The following is a 17,640-nucleotide window of genomic DNA, read 5'->3' as shown; positions in this document are numbered from 1 at the left end:
TTAGAGTTTTTTTTTATTATTTTTCAAAATTTTAAATTTAATTAAATTTCAAAAATTAATTAATTTAAATTATATTTTAAAAATTATTTATTAAAAAAATAAAAATATTTTAACTAAATAAATTTAATTTTTTTTAGGTTGATTAATTTTTTTACTTAAAATGTTAAGAAAAAAAATCTTAAATTTTTTCTTCAGGATTTATTTGTGAAAAATTCAAAACTTACCTTTTAAACTTATTCCCAATTTCAATTCAGCAAAAAATTATCGAAAAGAGAACCATTTTAAGGATTTCAAGAATTTCAATAGACATAAACAACAACAAAAAATATCTTCGGAAAAAAATAAAACACAAAAAAATATTTTTCTGCTTTATATTTCATCTTTATAATAATAATAATAATAATTAATAAAAATAGTTAAAATGATTCACAAATAACAATTCCTTACAAACTACATTTTTTTTATGTACAGCAATATATTTATTTTATCTCATATAATATATGAAAGTGCAATAATATTCTTTAACATTTTTGCTCACTACAAACTACTATTTACAGAAACTAAACTACATTTTTTGTCAAAAAATAATTTGCTAAAAGGTACATTCTGTAAAAATTTAAGAAAATTTGTAGTAGTAGCGATTAATATATTTACATTTTTTTTATTTGAGTAATTCTTTTTTTATCTTCCTTCTATAATTTTTTTTTACTAAATAATATAATAATGAAATTATTTAAGACTTGAATTTTATTACTCATCCATTCTTAAAAAATTGTTACTATAAAATAATTCTTCAATATATTTTAAGCAATAATTATTTTTTTAAAAATAAAATTCATTCATTTCTTCATCATTCAATATTTTTTTTAACTTAAATTTTATTTTTTTTATTGAAATAAATTTACATCAAAAATAATTAATTTAAAAAAAAAATTGCGAAAAAATTTAGATTTTTTTGTACAAATTTTAATAATTTTAAAAATATAGGCGATTTAGTGCATTTTTTGGCACTATTTAATTTTTATTTATTTTAATATTAATCGCCATCAATGGAAAACTTGGTCGTTTATTTTTTATATATTTTTTATTAATATTTACAAGTTAGAAAAAAATTATATCTGTTCCATTTTTTTTTTTTTTTTTTAATATTTCGCAATATGTAAATTTTTTTAAACATACATTTTTTTCTACTACTAAAACTTAAAATTTTCTGCGATTTATAGCTTTGATTCAACATTATCGACTTTTTGGGTCTAAAAATGTCTGAATTATGAGAATTTTTTTTGTAACAAATTTCAGACACATTTCTTCAGTCTTATAGTTCCAAATAATATTTTTCATATATTTCATTGTTGCATTTTCCTTCGATTTACGTTTCAGGATGATTATTTGAATGTAAATCGGCAGAGATGTGATTAAAATTTATTTTTATTGCACTATTTTCATATCTGGACGTCCTCTAATTGATTATTTATAATATACCTAGTTCAGATTTTTTCTTTGTAATTATGTTATGGTCATCATAATAAAAAGAGAAGAGAAAAAAACTTAAAACTTTAATGTAAAGTTTATAGTTTTTAATTAAATATTTTTTCTTAAATTTATTTTTTTTTCTTGATTCCTTGAGTTATTATTCGTAGGAACTAGGTATGTTTCCTTATTAATTTTATTTTTTTTTACTTGAAGAATGTTTCATAATGAGAAACACTGTTCAAATATCGAGGAGACAAAAATCCGAATCCTAAATGCTTTTAGCCAACAATGATCTTTAATAATTATTATTTTCTATTTTTTTTAATAAAAAATGTGTAAAAAACACTTTTATTTAATTTAATAAAATTTTTGCGGGAAAAGTAATCTTTTGTCTTTTTTCTACAATTTTTCAACAATTTTTGTAAAAATAAAAAAAAAATCGACTAAAAATAACTTAAAAAATTAAAATAACACAAACACACACAATTTCACATACGGATCAGACCATTCTCAAGTAATTAGGTCTGTATCAAGAGATTTTTTTTTCTTGTAAACATTTATATCACATAACTATAGTTTTTTTTTCACTTTCAATATTTGTAGAATTTTTCTTCTTGTTTTGTTAAAAAAAAGAAGACTTTTCCCTTTACAATTTTTTTTTTAAATTCTGATTTTTTGTTTTTGTAGGTTTGTTGATGATGAGAGTGACACATGCTAATTACGGATAATTTAATAAATTTTTTCTCTGTTTGTTGAAAAATATTGTAAAAAATTTTTGCGTCTCTTCAGTAAACGATCATTGGTGAGAAACTGCAATGAGATAAAAAGAAATTGGAATAATTTAGTAAGTTGTTTATTTTTTTGTTTGTTATTTTTAAATAAAAAATTAAATATTATTTATTTAAAAAAAAATATTTACAATCATGCATTTTTTGTATTTAAAGCTGGATTTTTAAAGCAATAGTTTTTTTTAAAGATTTTATTAAAAAAAAAATAATAATAAAAAAATAATTAAAGTTTTAAAAATTAAATATTTTTTTTTTAATTTAATTTTTTAAGTTAAATATTTTAAAGTAAAATATTTTTTCATCCCAAAATTTTTGATTTTTATAATTTAATTAATGGTTAATTTTATTTAAATTTATTTTAATTACTTTGTTTTAATTTGTTAAAATTTTTTTTAAATATTTATTTAATTTTTTAAAATAAAAAATGATTTTTCTTAAATTTTTTTTTAATTAATTTATTTAATTTAAATTTTTAAATATTAAAAAAAAATTCAATTGATTTCAAATAAAAAAAAAATATTATTAAAAATTAAAATTATTTAAAAAATAATTTTGTTTAAAAAAAAATCAGCTTTAAATTAATTAATTCCCAATTCACTAAAATAACACAAAAAATATTTTTAAAAAAATAATTCTTAACATTATTCCGATTAAATAACCGCACTTCAGTATTATGCATCATAAAAACTCAACATTACGGAAACAACGAAACATCCTTGACATTGATTCGCCGTAAACGTGCGCGCTCAAAACTTGTTAAATATATTATTAGCGAGTTTTTGAATGTCGTTCAAAGCACTCTAGAAACACTTCCCGTATGTTTAAGATTGCATGAGACACATGATTCACATGATCTCTCAGCAAATATTGACGAAAAAAAAGTATTATGCGCATTTCACTTTTCACGCGCGACAATGGCAGACACGATGATCTCATTATTTTATGACTTTTTTGCACCATAAATTTTACGAATAATTACAAAGTAATAAATTGAACAAATTTTGTGAGATTTTTTCATGCGCCACGTATGCGATCAAAAATTTTCCTTTTACGTCAGTCGATTTATTTTTATCCGTGTAACGGAAATTATTCGCGAAAAATTTAGAACGAAGCGCGGATGCATAATGACATTGAGAAATGTTACGTATTAAAAATTTATAGACACTGGGCGACAGGTATTTGCGCGTGTTGATATTGTTTATGTTGTTATTTCCAATCATTATTGTTGTTGTTGTTGCGAAAATATCAATGACCTTTTTGTACCGATTCACATTCAGAAATCATAATATTATTAATAATTGGAGATCTCATTATCAGATTGTTAGCGCAAAAAAGTGTAAATAAATATTGCACAACGGGGTGAAACGTTAAAATTACACGTGACTTTAGAGACGCGCAATTTTTTTTTAATTTCCCAAAAAAAATTACATGCAAAATATAATTTAGAAAATAATTTTAAAAAATCCAAATTTTATATTTAATAAAAAATTTTGAATTTTAATAGAAAATAAAAATTTAATTTAAAAATTATTTTAAATTTAATTAAAAATTATTTTAAATTTAATTTAAAATAAAAAAATTAAAATTAATTTTTAATTTTATTAAAAAAAAAGAGTTCAAATTTATTTTTAAAAAATTTTAAATTTAAAAATTAAATTTTATTAATAAATAAATTTAACTAAAAATGATTTTTAATTTAATTTAAAAAAAAAATCAAATTTAATTAAAATGATCTTAAATTTAATTTAAAAAAATTAAAAATTTATTTTAAAAAATTTATTTAAATTTAATTAAAAATAATTTTAAATTTAATTAAAAATAATTTTAAATATAATTTTTAAAAAAAGTTTAAATTTAATCTAAAAAATTTTAAAAAATCTAAAAAAAAATTTAAAATAATTACAAAAGCCGCTAAAAAAAATTATAAGCAAAAAACTACTTTTTCCAATTTTTTGTTGGATTTTTGTTAAAAATTTTTCATGCAAAAAAAACGAAACTAAAAATTTCAAAACAATTAAGTTCAAAATATAGGAAAGTGGGCTCACCCATGAATCTCCTCTAAATAATTTGGATTCGACTTTGTCTCCTACGCGACTTTTGCAAGTAATTTTCTTGTTTTTTTTTACTTCTAATTTTTTGTCACTTCATCGTGAAATATTCATAAAAAGAGGTCTCATACACAAGTATCTTTTGTTCACACTTTTTGTTTTTTGCATTACCAATAAGGTGCCGAGTCGTCAAGCTCGCTAACGGTCGGACTCCAGGTGTTGTTGTTTATACTGGACCAGGGCGTAAGACACGTGCCCAACTTCCGTTGACGCTGCTGTAATTTTTGGTTAAAGTCGCTGGCGGAATTAATTGTATTTTTAATGCTGTCTGAGATGACTGGAGAATTATGGCGATTGGTAATTATGTAATTTTTGCCCTACATAAAAAAAAATATTTTTTTAATATTTTTTTAGGTTTTATGAGATTTTAACTTACGTCGTTGCTATCCCAGTACTCTTTGCCATTGGCGCGGAAGCAAACGCAAAACTCCAAGTGACGACTGTGAGGCGGAAGGGTGATTTTGAAGGAAAATGTATCAAAAACTGTGTATCCTGCGGTACCGCTGCCAATCTAAAAATCAAAAAAATTGTCAAAAAATTTTTCAAAAATGAAAAATTGGCTGAAATTTCATACTTTTGAAAAAGTGCAGTACGTATCCTGTTGACTCTTCCAATTATCCCACGACGATCGGACAAAAACTTCCTTCTCGAAGCACAAATTCTTAACTTTTACCGTGCCAACGATGCAAGATTCCGCCTCCTTGATTATCACATTTTCAAGGGAGACGCTATTTTCCTCCAAACGACGTCGGTAAGCGAGATAATCCGATGCGGGTTGTCTAAAGTCGATAGTCCATTGTTCCGTCGGCACAGGACTAATTACGCCTTGTGTGACATGCGCCAAAAATTGTAAACTCCAGAGTGGCGGCTCATTCGATGCTTCATTCATCACTTTTACGTGCGTTAATTCGAATCCTTGATCGTCGGCGAACGAAATGTGGCGCGTTTTCTTCGTTTTATCCACTTCCAGGTCTTCCAGCGATGGCCTCGTGTGCAAAATTGACTTTTTGGGCGAGGGCATTTTGATTGGCAACGAAAATTGCTTGCGTAACGGTTTTGGAGATAGCGTTGTCGGACGATATAATCTTGGTGAGTCATATTGTCTGAAGAAAATTCTCATAAATTTCCAAAATTCTCCGAAAAAACTTTAATAAATTCTTACCTTTGTACAAAATCTGCTAAAAATCCTGCAGGGGGACTGTGACTGAATACCGGGGGACTCTGTGAGACCAACATTTCCATGTAAGCAGGCATTTTTCCTCCTGTTTCCTCCTAAGTTTCCTTTAAATTTACGAAATGACACGGATTTACTGCAAAAATAAACGACAAAACAGGATTTTAGTTGATTTGTTCGAGACAAAAACGACACTTTTCGGATTAAAGCATCTTTACACTGCGAAAGTTCAATCAAAACTGAGACCTGAAATGTTCGAACTACTTCGTCTCGACTTGTCGACTCTCCTTATCGACTAATTGCATGCGTGCATACGTACGACAAATACAAACAATCTTCGTAATCGTCATCCAATCCATTTATCTGTACACAAATACAGAGGAATGGTGCTCTAAAACTAGTTTTGAATAGATTATATGCACATTAGCTAGGAATGCCGAAGAAATTTTTTTTTTCGGTTATAATATTTTTAGGCACAGACAATTTTTTGTGTTGTTGTTGTAATCAAATGCGGAACCTTTTTTGCATTTTTATTTTAATATGATAATTTTTCTTGTAAAAAAAATATTGCGGAAATAGGAAATTTTTATATGAATTTTAAAAAAATATTTTTTAAAGAATATTTTAGAGATTTTTTTTAAATTATTTAAATATTTTTTAATATTTTAATAATTTGTTAAAATTATTTTAATATTTTTTTTATAAATTTAATTAAATTCAAATTTTAGGTTCTTCAAGAATTTATTTTTATTTTTAAATTAAATTTATAAAATTTAAATTATTTTTTAATAATTTATTTTAAATTCTTTTATTAAAAGTTTTTTAATTTTTTTTTACCAATTTTTTTTGTTTGATTTTAGATTTGAAAATTTAAATTATTTATTAATAAAAATTTATTATTTAGTTAAATTAAATTTTAAAAAAATTTTTAAAAATTTTTTAAAAAAATTTAAAAAATAAAAAAAAAAATTCGATTTTTCATATTTTCATTGACTTTCATCAAAAGAGTCGCAAATATCAAAAGTCGCGATATTTTTAATTTTTTAAAAAATTTAATTGAATATCCTGTTAATGTTTACAAACAAGGTGCAGTCATAAAAATTGTTCCATTTATTTGATTGGCACCTTCGTCTGATTGTTTTGTGACGTGTAATCATCACAAGTCATAACAAATGTTGGCGCCGTAACCTTGCATTTTTACTGCAAAAAAAATTACACGTGTCATTGATGTTTTTTAAATGCATTTTTAATATTTCCATCAAAATTACTTTATCAAGAACGCGACGCGAAACGAATTTAAACAAATAAATCACGGCAGAATTTTAATGTAAAATCACAAAAGATGCGACTCGTCAAAAAATTTTATTTAAATTTTTAGCGTGAAAAGCGAGATTTGGAGCAAGGTCTCGGCGAAATCTTTTCATGAAGTAATAAAATGTACTTTTCGTTTTTTTTTAAAGATAGAGGAAAAAAGAGATGATTGATCGTGACCTTTTCTGACCACGAAAGTAACTCTTTCAATGAAGTGTCCTTAACTTTTGTGGATTAAAATTATATTGAATTAGCAAAAATGCGATTTTCAAATTTTTAACTGTTCTTAATTTGATTTTTTTTTTATAAAATTAAAGAAAAAAAAATTTTTTTTGAGATATTTTTATTTTTTTTTAAACTAAAAACATATTTTCTTCTAAATATTAAAATTTATTTAAGTTTGAATTAGCGAAAAAGCCATTTTCAAATTTCAACGGTAATTTTTTGAATTGACATTTCACAAATTTTCTTTTTTTTTTTTTGAAAAATTGAATCTTATTTAATAAAAATTCTTCAAAAGGAGAAAAAAATCTCAAAACAATTAAAATTCCTCTTCAATGAAAAAAAAAATTATTATAAAAATCTGTTCATTTCAAGTAATAAAAAATTTTATTCCGTAAAATCTTTTCCGTTGAAAATGAAAGTAATTAAATTTATTTTTAGATGTTACTTCAACCTTAAAATATGAGGTTCCAATTGAGATTACAAATTATATTTCATGTCTGCTTTTGTACAAACTTTCAAGCAAGAAATTGCGTTGGATTTGCAAAATAATTGCAGTCATTGAGTCACTTTTAGTTTTTCACATTTTTCTCGTTCATTGATTTTTTACGTTTATTTAAAAATTTTTATTTTTTTTTTGTTTTTATTTTTATATCACATGATATTTCACACAACATTTTGCTAACTTTTTAGATGACAATATTATTTTATATTTAGAAGAATTTCTCACAATCTCACGTTTTTTTTTCAATCTCGACCTACACAATTTTCTAACTAGTAATAATATTTGAATGATAAATTCACTTACTTTTTTTTATTTAATTTTTTTATTGTTTTTAATTTTTTGTTTTGACCGGCAATTTTTTTTTCTTGTTTCCAAGCACCGAAACTGACAATGAATTTTTTTGATTATTTATTATTATCAGCGCGTGTGAGTTTTTTGTGTATATTTTTTTATTGGTCAATTGAATTATTTATTATTTTATGTTCAATTTTGATACATGTAGACTAGATATAATTGCACTTAATTTTTTTTCTAATAATTTTTTTTTTGGCACTTGTTACTTTTTAGGTGGTTTTTCCGTTTTTTCTTTGAATTTTTAATGGGCGGCCTTATATTTATTTTTATCCCAAGGAACAAGGTTTCCGCTTATTTTATAAAATTTTATTTTATTTCAAGAAATCCAAAAAATCATTTTAATGTGTACAAAACAAAATAACTTTTCAAGAGAAATTATTTTTTTTTATTTAAATTTAATTCAAGAAAGTGTCATTTGCACGTCTCGACAAGTCGGCAATCAAATGTGAACTGAGAAATTTTATTAAGCTTCGCTCAAGTTGTTCGTCTCCCCGCTATATATATATTTTCGTGGGTATACATAGATTTAATAATAACAACCGGTGCTGATATACAATCACACATGTAGTTCACATATGATGCGAGAAATTAAAAGTGATAGACACAGAGCACTTTTTTTTTCGTATGTGAGAGAACAAAAAATGTACTTATAACATTGTTACGTCAATTTTTATCATTATTTATTACCGTTGGATGTATCATATGGTTTTGTTTGATTTAATTAAAGTTATACGTAAAAAATGGGCGTTGATGTTACTAAAAAAATTACATGTGCAGGATTTATCACACGAGATTAAATTTAGTAATAATTGAACTAGAAAAAAAAAGTTCAAGATCGAAACTGACATGTGTCATAAAAAAAAGATCAGACAGACGAAAAAGTCAGACGAGCCCACAAGAAGTGCAAACAATCGAAGCCACGCGAATTACTTTTGGCGCATAATAGTTTGTTGTTATCTAAATATTGGATAATTAAATATTACACGAGCAAGTCGAGGAGAACATGTGTCTGGTTAACAAAAAGAATGTTCACTTTCTAAGTAATTTGTTGTAAGAGTTGTAAATTTGTTCACACACTTTTTTGAAATAGTTTAGGTATTCGACGATTTGTTTTGCAGATTCTCTGAGTGAATTGTAGACAAGATTTAGTGTAAACTATAAAATGTTTTTTGGGGTGAACAAACTTGGATTTTTTTTTTGTCTCATTACATTTATAGATCTGTACAATTGCAGTGAACAAAAGTATGAGCTGTAAGTATTGTTTGGGTATTGCTATGAGAAGGGACAGGAAAAGGTTAGTACTTTGGAGAGAGGTAAGTTGACATTAGAGTATTTTAAAATAAAATCTTAACTTTTTAATTTCATCAATTTTTGTTTTATTTTTAGGCATTAGAAGAATCAATATTTAGAAGTCATAAGTCATAAAAGCTGCTTACTTAATTTATAGAAAGAACCAAAACTTTAAACAAACTTAAACTCATTAAGTTTAGTGGAAAAACAGGTAACTTATGTACGAAATTTTAAATATTGACCTAATTTTAAATCTACTTTTTTTTTAGTATACAATTAGGTACAGAATAAGATCTTTACATCCGCGATGGAGCTATTTCTATCTCAATATCAATAGTAATTAAGGCCACTTCTTCAAAGTCTTTGACACTGAAATGGACTTCCTTCCCCAATTGTCATCCCTCCGAACAATTACCGAATATCAATTTTCTGAATTCTAACCAAAAGTAACAAAACAAAGCGAAATAATTATCATTATGAAAAACTTGGAGCCCTTGTAAAACTTGTGAACCTTAAATCAGCAAAAATTAAATCCGTACAGAAACAATTTCTGCTATTTGCTCTAAGAAATCTCGGCTGGCAAAATGATACTTTTACATTACCATCATATGAAAACAGATTGAATCTCCTGAATATGGAAACACTTGAAAGAAGAAGAACGATTATCGACTCTATGTTCGCTTTTGACTTACTGACTGCCAACAACTGGCTTGCAAGATCACTATAAATCACGAAATTTCATACAATCTAAGACAACGTCGATTCTTACATGTCCAATTCCACAACCGCCAATTTACTTCCAATGAGCCTATCAACAGAATATCAAGAACATTTAATAATTTCGCTAATTTCGAAAACTAAACTACTTTTAAGAGAACTCCTGAACAATGAACATTTTAAAAATGGAGTAATTAAGTTCTTAACAGGACATGCAAAATTCAACAAGTTGAAGCATGTAATTATTATGTAATTTACCAAGGGATACAAAAATGCAGAATGAGTATATTTTGAAATGGTTTAACAAAACCCATGTAATCCTTTAAATTTTCATCAATAGATATTTCCAAAGTTTTTTAAAAGAAAATTTAGAAGCTAAGAAGATATCTCATGACTGGATAATTCACGAATAACGTTGAATCTAAAAATTTCCAATAGAATAAACTGAAGCTTTTCAAACGATTTTTGTGCAATTGGCAGACAGACCCTTTTAAAAAGACTGAAGCTTCTTTCAAAAAAAAAAAAAAATCTTGATACTCTTCAATTATATTAACATTGCAATTACCATAATGCATCAATGCAATAACTTTTCATTGAAACTTTGGCGTCATCATTGTTCCAAAAGGTTAAATTTAATATACATTCTGATCAAACTTTCTGCTGAGAACAATTTTAAAAAGTTTTAAAATTATAATTTCATTTAAAAAATGTGTGACCTTTTTGTTATATGTCTTGTAATGTAGGTTTTAAACACCTACAAAGACATTCATGAAGAAACAATGCCCAGAAGAAAACTGGATTGTTGCACTGTGTAATTTCTTTTTGGAACGAAGGAAAGAAAGAAAGAAATTTTTAATATAAAAACTGTAATAATCATGCGTTTCGAGCGTGATCATATTTCTCTCCAAAGACGACCTAAAATCAGGTTTTTTTTCTCTCTCGCTGGATTAGCATTTAAATGCATCTAATACTCGTGTGACAGTAGCCGATCCGTATCCAGCAATTCGAACGAGTTTCTTAACAATTAAACATTATCAACAAGAATCAACTTGGCTCTGTATCAAGTTGAATCGATTTGATTTGATTTTAAAAATTGATCTGGCGTTTCGCGACGCCAAGAGCAAATATTTGGCCAAAAATATCACGAATCGACCACAACTTTATTATTATTTACGTATAAAAACGACTTTTTTTTTGTCTATAAATATTTTGCGCGATGCCAATTGTATCAAAAAATAGAAAACACTGGCGCGGCGATACGCGGTTGAAATGTTGCCAAAACGGATTAAGATGCCCCCGCAAAAGAAAAAAAATGGAAAAAGAGTTTTGGATCAGAATTTTTAGTGGGTATGAATAATCATATGGGTGATAAATAGTAGACTCTTGTAAAAACAACTGAAAATTTTTACAAATGTTTAAAAATTGAGAGACGACAATGTCACAAGACTCCATATTTTTTTTCTTTGTTCCACTTTTTTTCACGAATATTTATTTTTATTACGAAATTTTTATTTGGTGTCTTAAATTTTGTGAAAAATTAATTTTTACGATCGATTTTTTGCTAAATTAAAAAGGTCAAACGCGTAATTTTGTAGCTTCAAAAAAAAAATTGTAAATTATCAAAATTTGCATTGGGATTTATATTTTTAAACAATTTCTAAAGATAATTTGTTCAAAAATATTAAATCCCAATGCAAATTTTGATGATTTACGAATTTTTATTTAATTTTAAAAATTTGCATTGGGATTTAATATTTTAATTCAAAAATATATTAAAATAAAAAATATTAAACCCCAATGCAAATTTTGATAACTTACAAATTTTTATTTAATTTTAAAAATTTGCATTGGGATTAATTTTTTTTTATTTAAAAATAAAATCAAATCCCAATGCAAATTTTAAAAGCTAACAAAAAACTAATTAAAGCACAAAATTACGCGTTTGTCTCGCAATAAAATATTATCAAAATTATCAGGTAGTTTATTAGTCTAGGTTATTTTGCTAAAATTAGCCAGACACGAGTTGAAAAAAAAAATCAGACAACTCCACAAAGTAAACAATTTTGATTTTTGTTTATATTTAGATTTTTGAAGATCACCTTATCACCTTTTTACTTTGCAATCTGGCAATAATTAGCTTTCTTTCCCATATAAATAATCGCTTGATCAATTTAAATAAATGAATAACAAACACTGAACTAGGATGTCCTCCAAACGACTTTATTGACGATTTTGCGAACATCTTGGCAACTGCTGATGTTCACCCTAATTATACATTAAATCAAATCGGAGTATCTCCGTGGCGCCAATTTTTGCGATCTTCTTTATTACGTTTTTTTTTAAATTTCATTCATGCAATGATCTCTTCAAACTCTGTGGTTATTGTTCAAGTCTTCACAGATTAAAAGTTCGTTATCATCACCCATGTACGCAGTCTGGGGCATAGAAACATGTGCGTACACTTTTCAACATTATAAATTCAAATTACCACACGAGACGTAAAGTCTGATCTGATCATGCATCGACCGCATGATCAACATTTTTACTATTTTACGAGAGAGCGAGACCGAAAAACAGAGAGAAACTATTTTAGTTGTCCTCAAAAAGAAGAAAAAAAAGTGTACGTCGATGATTTTTTTGACCTGTAGTGCGTTTCTTATCAGAACGCAACTCTTCTCTCTCTCACCCTGAGGCTTATCGAAACATGCACGATCCACATGATCGATTGTCTTTATGTGTAAAAATAAGGAGACGTTTCGTCAGACGACAATTATTAATCTAATCTCTTTTTTTTTCTCACAGATGATTCTATTTTTGCCCGATTGTTTACTATCGTCAAATAAAAATAGAAACTTTAATGTGTTAAAAAAGAGTTTGTCATGCTCCTTATCACCTTTCGATTTAATTACAAAAACTCTACTGATTAAATATTTGAATGCGAATGGGGGTTAAGGTTAATCCCAAAAATCAACAAAAGATTAACAAAAAAAAAATTCGTTAAACTATCGAGAAAAACTAAAATTAGAAAAAAATTGTCGTCTTTGAGTTTATTTTTAAAAGTGTGACTTGTAAAAATTGCTTCAGAGGATAAGAAAATGCGACTTGATTAGTGCTTCCTGATTAATTTTTGTTATTTTGAGAGATCAGTGAGACAAACGTGCCATCAAATCATGCATTTTCGATCGATTTGTGCATGTTCACGATCGAAGTAAACAAGTCTGGCGCGAGAGACGTGTGACGCTGGTTAAAGGACAAAGTGTTCCTTTTTGTTTGCGACTTATCAACTAATGAATTTAATTAAAATAATTTCAAAAACTTTGAATTTTTATTTTAATTTAATCAATAATTTCAATATTTTTAGTATTTATAAAAAAAATACCTAAATAATTATATTTTAATAAATTTTTTAAAATTTCTTTTATTTCGCTTTATAAGAAAAATTAGCTTTTTAATTTTTAAAATAAATTTTTAATTAAAAAAATTAAATTTTATAATAAATAAATTAAATATTTTTTTAAAAAATTATTCTTAAATTTAATTTTAAAAAAAATTTAAAAAATAATAAAAATTAACTTATATTTTTCTTAAAATTAAATTTAAAATAATTATTAAATAAATATTTTTTAAATAAATTTTTAATAATGAAATTTTTATAAAATTTATTTTTTTTTTTAATTAAAATTTTATTTTAAAAATTAAAAACTAAATTTTCTTATAAATTTTTTAAACTACAAGAAAAATCCAAAAATTTCTGATTCACCTCAACAAATTCAATCAAAGGACACAAAAAAAAATTATTTATTTATAGATAACACGAAGAAATTTTTTATGCAGGCGCGTGTGCAAGATATTCGTATTAAATCATTTTTTGGATGCCTGCTTGAATTTTTGTATCATCGGCTGTTTGTTTGGTTTTGCCTGAAGAAATTGACGTAATTTGTGAAAAGAAATCGCTCGTGAAAAGTAATTTTGTAGGAAATTCAGACAAAACACTTTCGTGTCTAGCCAATTATGTTTCTGTCAAATTTGGATTAATTGTTTAGATTTTTTTTCTTTTTTGTGATTTTTTTAAATTTTTTTTTAATTAATTAAAATTTAAAGTTAATTTTTAAATAAAATTTTTTTAAAAATTAATTTTAATTTTTAATTTAAAAATAAATAAAAAAAAAATTTAAATCTATTTTTTTTAATTAATTAAATTTTCGAATAATTTTTTAAAAATATTTTAAATATTTGAAAAATATTTTAAAAAATTTAAATAATTCGAACGTCAAAAAGTTATTAACTTCATTAATAGTTGCTCTTTTTAATATTATTAATGTCCATTGACATATATTCGCTTCTGTATCATAATGTATACTCAAGGGCCGCGTAAATATAAACGACCTTCTGTTTTTATTTTTAAACGATATTTATGTATGGACATTACAAAATACTTGTCTTAATTGTGTAAAATTCACAAAACTTGAAAGTCTTCTCAACAGATCGTTAAAAAGAGCTAAAAATAAAATTTAATCGTTAATTTCCTGTAAAATGGGACAAATCTGACTCAATATCAGTCTTCTTATCAAGTAAAGATAAGATTATTTAATGACGTCACAAAAAAACGCAAAAATGTCAAAAGATATCAGACATCTTCCGAGGTGCTCTAAAAAATAAGAAAAAAAAATAAATAAATAAATTTTTAGCCGTATCTTTTTTGCGTTTGTTTGCTTGTCTATCATAAATTCATTAAAATTGTCGGGCAATGAACTGTTTATTTGTCAATTTTATTCTATTATCATCTATCGTTTGTATATTTTTATTATGTATTGTCTCGCCTCTTAAGATTGAGATATTTGTAAATTATTATTTTTTTTTTGTAATAAAATTCACGCTTATTAATGAGGACAATCTAATAAAAAATTTTTAAATCTAAGTTATAAACTTGACCATCAGTTTACTTTCATTTATTTTTTTTTTTTGACAATTTTTTTTAAATTATGGGATAGTAAAGTCAGTCAAAAATTTGCTTGAATTTTTTTAAAAAATATTTTCTTGTATCAAAATAAAACAAATGACATTTATTTCAAAAAATAAAAAAAAAATATAAAAAAATTAATAAAAATAATAACAAAAGAAAATAAATTAAATGATATAATAAAATTTTAAAAAAATTGTAAAAAAATATTTTTTTAATTTTTAAAAATATGTAGAGCTTTATAAAAAAGCTTTATCAAAATTATTTTAAAGAATTAAGAAGAGAAAAAATATTTAAATTCTGCGTCATAATCAAAAATTCACGGATCTTTACTTTGAAGTTCTAATGAGATAACCTATTTTTGCAATAATTGCAAAGTCCCCAATATTCTGTAAATTTTCCATTATTTTAAAAATGATAAGCTTAACTTATTACTTGCATTCAAAAAATTATTTTTAATGATGATTTTATTAAATTAATATATTTTTTAAAAATTTTTCTATTAATTTAAGCCCCTTTTTAAATATTTTTTAAAAAAAATTAAATAAATAAAAAAAAATAAAATAAATTAAATTAAATAAATTTTTATGTAAAAAAAAATCAAAATGAAAAATAAAAATAAATTTGACAAAAATAATAATAATTAAGTTTATTAAAAGTCATTTAAAGGAGTTTTTCATTTATTTCGAGTTAAATCTCAAAATTTAGATCCGCCTCAACTTCAAAATCTGACGCCAACTAGAGTTTGTTGATGATCATTTGAATAAAAACATAAACAGTCTCAGGTCAACAAAACATTATTCTAGACTTTCACGAGAAAGACAGACACAAAAACTTGCAATTAATCGAATCTTGTAAATAAAAATCAATTTTTAATAAAATCTTTCCATTACGTCAAACAATAAGAGAGATAAGATTAATACAATAAAATAAATCCATCTGGTTGTAAAAAGATTTACAGAACTTGCATGTCTTTTTTGAGATGCAGAATTTAAACAATGATTAATTCTGATTAAAAACAACAATGTAAAATGTTTAAAATTTTGTCATTCATTCAAAACAATGTAACGATGTTTGTTTATATTTTTTTACAGTTCTTTGACATCTCGCTAAATTTTTTCGCGATACATTGACAGAGGTCATGTTCAAGGCCAAACAACAAATTCGACGAAATACTTTCTGGTGTGTAATTAATTAATTATTTAGGAACTCGAGAGACACACTTCCATATAATCTCTGTCATTCATGCGCAGTTAAGTGTGGATAATTTCATGATAAAGAATTAATTGCACGTGTGATTAATTTTTTTTTTTTTTGGCAACCAACTTTTAGGTCAGTTACTACCAACGACGAACGATGTAAACAAATTACATAATGCGAAATTAATTATTAATCGCAATTGATGAAGTGAAAGGCTTGGTGATCGACAACCTGGTGCCTCTCGATGAAAAAGTGTGCGATTTTTCTCGAGAGAGATGAATTATGGCACGTGGTTCGCGTGTCAAAAAATGTCAAAGTACGAAGATTATTTTTGTGAATTCATCAAAAAAGAATAAATTAAATTAAATTCAATAAAAGAATTCGACATTCTTATCGTTTGCATTGTCAAGTGTGTTTATTAATTTATTCGATAATGATTAAGAAATAATCATAAAAGGTTAAGACGTTTGTGTATGAAGTGATTTTTTTTAAATGAAATTATTAGTCCATTGACCTAAATTTTTATTTTTAATTTTGTTTTGGTCGCAATCTTTTTTCTTTTTATTTACATTTCGTGCTTAATATAATTTTTTCTGTCTTTATTTTGACGATTATCATAAATTGTCGGGTTGATACGAGAAGAGACGATCCTCTGATTGGAGACAACGTAAAATGGTGTGATCGAGCGTAAGATTTTTTTGTTTGCGAAAAATTTAATTTTTACAAAAAAAAGTCGATATTGACATTTAAATTGTCTGTCTGTCTCTTATTAATTAAAAATGTATGAAAAGGTTGAAAAATTTTTAAAAATTTTCTTTTATAATGAAAAAACTTCAATTGTAAATTCGACTTAGGAAAAAAGGAAACTATTTGTGATTTAAGATCAAAATTCTGTCTTCATTTAGCTTCTTGGATGAGATAAGTCTATCGAGTTGGACATTTTTGAGGAAAAGATCAAACTTTTTGTCGTCATCGAGTATTTTTGGAATTCAAAAATGAGTTGTGACAAAATGTTCATTACCCACAAAAGTCATAAATTTTTTTCACGGATGCGCACGGATCAGTAATGCATTTGAGGCTACATAAATGGCATGTCGAGAAAACATCCATATAGCTGTAAGAAGTATCAAAGTAGATCTTCCTGCCTTGCTGAATAAGGACCTTAGTACTATTGCATCTCACTACAGTAGAGAACAACCTGTTACTTGATTTTTAAAGAACCAACGTGTTTGAAGAGAAAAACTCAGTGTTACATTTATGCTTTTCAATGTAAGAACCGAAAATACTTAACAAATCTCGATGTTGACTTTTTTTTTATTTTTTATCTTAATTTAAACATAATCGATAAATATTGAACTAATTTTTTAAAAAATAATTCAAGTCTAAATTTGTATTTTAAAATTTAAATCAAATTGATTTTCTAAAAAATTCCAAAAAAAAAATCTAAATAAATTATTTTACTCAACTTAACGTTTAAAATTTAACTTAAAATTAAGAAAAATTTTTTTTTCTAAGCTGCAAATAGAATTTTTAAAAGA

At 25.0% G+C, this 17,640-nt stretch overlaps 1 protein-coding gene and 1 long non-coding RNA gene across 4 annotated transcripts; one reads left to right on the top strand and one right to left on the bottom strand.

The window, feature by feature from the left end:
- Positions 1–1,051: 1,051 nt before the first annotated feature.
- On the bottom strand, positions 1,052–8,391 carry LOC134838410 (protein phosphatase 1 regulatory subunit 3B). 3 transcript variants are annotated; one of them, XM_063853935.1, is made up of 6 exons: positions 7,885–8,391; positions 5,532–5,679; positions 4,944–5,472; positions 4,746–4,880; positions 4,481–4,686; positions 1,052–2,283 (listed from the first exon to the last, which is right to left on the bottom strand). In XM_063853935.1, the coding sequence occupies exons 2-6, from the start codon at positions 5,621–5,623 to the stop codon at positions 2,259–2,261; spliced, it is 987 nt and encodes a 328-aa protein (XP_063710005.1). In that variant the 5' UTR covers positions 5,624–5,679; positions 7,885–8,391; the 3' UTR covers positions 1,052–2,258. The 3 variants fall into 3 exon arrangements, with proteins under 3 accessions (XP_063710005.1, XP_063710007.1, XP_063710006.1); XM_063853937.1 differs by lacking the exon at positions 7,885–8,391 and adding an exon at positions 5,790–5,904; XM_063853936.1 differs by lacking the exon at positions 7,885–8,391 and having other exon boundaries at positions 5,532–5,776.
- Positions 8,392–15,841: 7,450 nt separating this feature from the next.
- On the top strand, positions 15,842–16,497 carry LOC134827409 (uncharacterized). The gene is made up of 3 exons (XR_010161787.1): positions 15,842–15,928; positions 15,997–16,084; positions 16,235–16,497. It is a non-coding gene; the product is annotated as an uncharacterized LOC134827409 (long non-coding RNA).
- Positions 16,498–17,640: the final 1,143 nt, after the last annotated feature.

The sequence above is a fragment of the Culicoides brevitarsis genome, chromosome 1, assembly GCF_036172545.1.
Source record: "Culicoides brevitarsis isolate CSIRO-B50_1 chromosome 1, AGI_CSIRO_Cbre_v1, whole genome shotgun sequence".
Taxonomy (NCBI): Eukaryota; Metazoa; Arthropoda; class Insecta; order Diptera; family Ceratopogonidae; genus Culicoides; species Culicoides brevitarsis.
This window is presented reverse-complemented; position numbering and strand designations above follow the sequence as displayed.

Bases quoted from the DNA above. Each gene is read 5' to 3' on its own strand.
- LOC134838410 (XM_063853935.1), bottom strand. From the start codon at position 5,623: ATGCCTGCTTACATGGAAATGTTGGTCTCACAGAGTCCCCCGGTATTC. The intron at 4,881-4,943 runs GTATGAAATTTC...TTTGATTTTTAG, and splicing joins CGTACTGCACTTTTTCAAAA to ATTGGCAGCGGTACCGCAGG. The intron at 4,687-4,745 runs GTAAGTTAAAAT...TTTTTTATGTAG, and splicing joins AGTACTGGGATAGCAACGAC to GGCAAAAATTACATAATTAC.